The sequence below is a fragment of the Mandrillus leucophaeus genome, unplaced genomic scaffold (assembly GCF_000951045.1).
Source record: "Mandrillus leucophaeus isolate KB7577 unplaced genomic scaffold, Mleu.le_1.0 Scaffold265, whole genome shotgun sequence".
Classification (NCBI taxonomy): domain Eukaryota; kingdom Metazoa; phylum Chordata; class Mammalia; order Primates; family Cercopithecidae; genus Mandrillus; species Mandrillus leucophaeus.
Window position 1 is genome coordinate 1,192,957 of NW_012102754.1, and position 2,594 is coordinate 1,195,550.

Genomic DNA, 2,594 nt, shown 5'->3' on the forward strand with positions numbered 1-2,594 from the left:
GAATTTGTCAGAGTTTTTTTGGTTTTTGTTTCTTTTGGCTCATGTTTGAGCATCGATTGGCAGAGTTTTTGAAGTCATCCTCAGAAAGGAATTACAGTGGTTCGGAGATGTTTTCCATAGTGGTCCCTCATTTGGGAATTGGCTTGAAAAAATTTAAGTTCATTTGTTTCCAGGATAGTATTAAGGTTACTTTTTTTGATAGTTGGTGTGTGTCTGTCAGGTAAGGGCAGTAATTTAGCGAATATAAAGTGGTAGGAGAAACTAAAAGTACTGTTCTTAGTTTTTATTTTAATCTTATATACTAGTGCCTTTGTAATTTAGTAAATATTATTTTTGGTGTACAGTGTAAACTTCCTTTTTATAAAGTCCTGGGCTGTTAACTTTGCTGTCATTTTCTGTGTTTTGCGACTTTACATTTTAATTTTTTTTTTTTTTTACATTTAAATTTTTTATTCTAGTTCCAATTGCTAATCCAGCATTTGCGGATAGCTCCAAACTGGGATATGTAAGTAACATTTATATTTTAAAAATTATTTTTCATGACTTTATTAAGTAGTTACAGCATACATATTTATCAAAAGCAGAGTCCTGAATAACTACCATAAATTTTTCTGATGTAATCATGACTCTACTCATAGGCAATTTTTATGGGCATTCCAATTATAAATTTTAGAATAATAAAAATGGCCCTTCTCCTAATATTATAAATACAATTCTGGGATTATCTAAGGTACTCCTGGAAACTTTATTAACTGTTATTGTTTTTTTATTTTCATAGAAACAAGGTCTCTCACTATGTTGCCCAGGCTGGTTTTGAACTCCTGGACTCAAGTGATTCTCCCATCTCTGACTCCCAAAGTGTTAGGATTACAGGTGTGAGCCACTGTGCCTGGCTCACTGTTACTGTTTTGAGTATTGGTTATAAAATACTTAAACCCTGATCCCTGTGTATTAATTTAGTTATACTTCCTCGAAGTTTCCCTTGGCCACCCTTATCTTTCCCTCTTGTAGCACATAGCTTCCCTAGATGTTATTTACAATCTAATGGGATTATGATTTATAAACTTCTGATGGAAGGAAGTGTCCTTGCTTTTTATAGAAGCAACAAACCAGGTGAAAAGCATAGTAAATCAAGTGTTAGAAGGCCCTCGGTTCTGGTTGCCAATAAGACTTGGCCAAATGATTATCTTTTTCTCTATCTCTGCTTCCTGGGGAGTGTGGCTGGGACAAGGAAATGGCATAGGTTTAGGATTCAGACAGACCTGGGTGTGGATCAAAGATCTGCTTTCTGGACCAAGTACTTTTAATTGCTGAGCCTCAGTTTCCTCATCTGTAAAATTGGGATGGGATAACTACTTCATAGATTTTTGGTAATTGTTCAACTTTGAATGAGGTAAATATATGAGATACCTTGTGTAGTGCCTGATTCTTAGTGGGTATTTCATTTACAATGGGGTTGGGGCTGTAGAAGTTGTAGTTATTATCATCAAGCTTGCTTATCTCATGATTGTTAGGACAGGCATATGAAAAAATGGAGGTGAAAGAATTTTGTGAATTGTGGCAGTGGTATGATAATAATTATTCTTCTATACTGGTAAAATATGGGTGAACCAATAGGAGTTTAAAAAATGCTTAATAATAAGGGTAATTCTTACTATACATCTTCTGATGTTACTCTCCCAAAGTAAAATCTGGTAATATAAACTAGGATTTTTAGGTAATGGCTGAGTATTTAATACTTAGAGAAGGCTAATGGTATGCTCATTAAAAATGAATCACTGAGATATTTATTTAAGCACTTTTATTTAAAACGTGTTATATCCTTGAATGGGGTGCCCTCTGCTGACATTTTAAAACAGACATTCCAGATCATTTCCAAGTACAGTCATCCCTCTGTATCAGCCCAGAGATTGGTTTTAGTATCTGCTTGGATACCAAAATTCACACGTACTGTTTTTTTCCCCCACTTTTAAAAATTGAAGTTTGATTGTAAAACAGTTTTAATTTGAATAAAATGATACTGAGGTAGACAAGTTGTCTGGTAGGAATCCTCTTTTATTCTCTTTCTCCATTCAAAGTCACTTCCAGCGAGGTTTTCTCTGACCTCAGTTTATATTACCTTGACAGCATATGGTAAAGGGTCCTTAACTTAGTCTGGGAGATAATTATTATTGAAGGAGATATATTTATTCCTTAGTTTTGTTTTGCATGTAAAAAATTAGAATCACATGATATAATTTTATGTTTGTTTTCCCTGTAACGTATGTATTATGTATTTTAAATGTTATTAACATTTAAAAATAAAATACACAATACTTAAGATAAACTTTTTATATGTTGTGAATATCTGATTATTTTGTTTACTATTTTTGGATAGTATTATAATGTTGTAAATAACATTTTGATGAACATTTTTGAGATTAAATCTTTGTGCCTGCTTTTTCTTTTTCTCTTTAGGGAAGATTCATAGAATTAGAACAAATCGACAGAAGGCAGTAAATATTTTTGTGACTTCTGAAAAATTGCTGAAATACTCTTAAAAATTAAAATTGTATCAATATATAATCCCAGTCAGTGTGTTTAAAATACCTTTT

General features: G+C 32.5%; 1 protein-coding gene across 2 annotated transcripts in view; it reads left to right on the forward strand.

Moving 5' to 3' along the window:
• Positions 1-2,594, forward strand: part of ULK4 (unc-51 like kinase 4) — a 780,596-nt gene that overhangs the window by 76,147 nt on the left and 701,855 nt on the right. For both annotated transcript variants that reach the window (XM_011984288.1, XM_011984289.1), the window contains one exon: positions 459-505. In XM_011984288.1, coding sequence (XP_011839678.1) covers positions 459-505 — 47 coding nt within the window. The remainder of the gene's footprint in view (positions 1-458; positions 506-2,594) is intronic.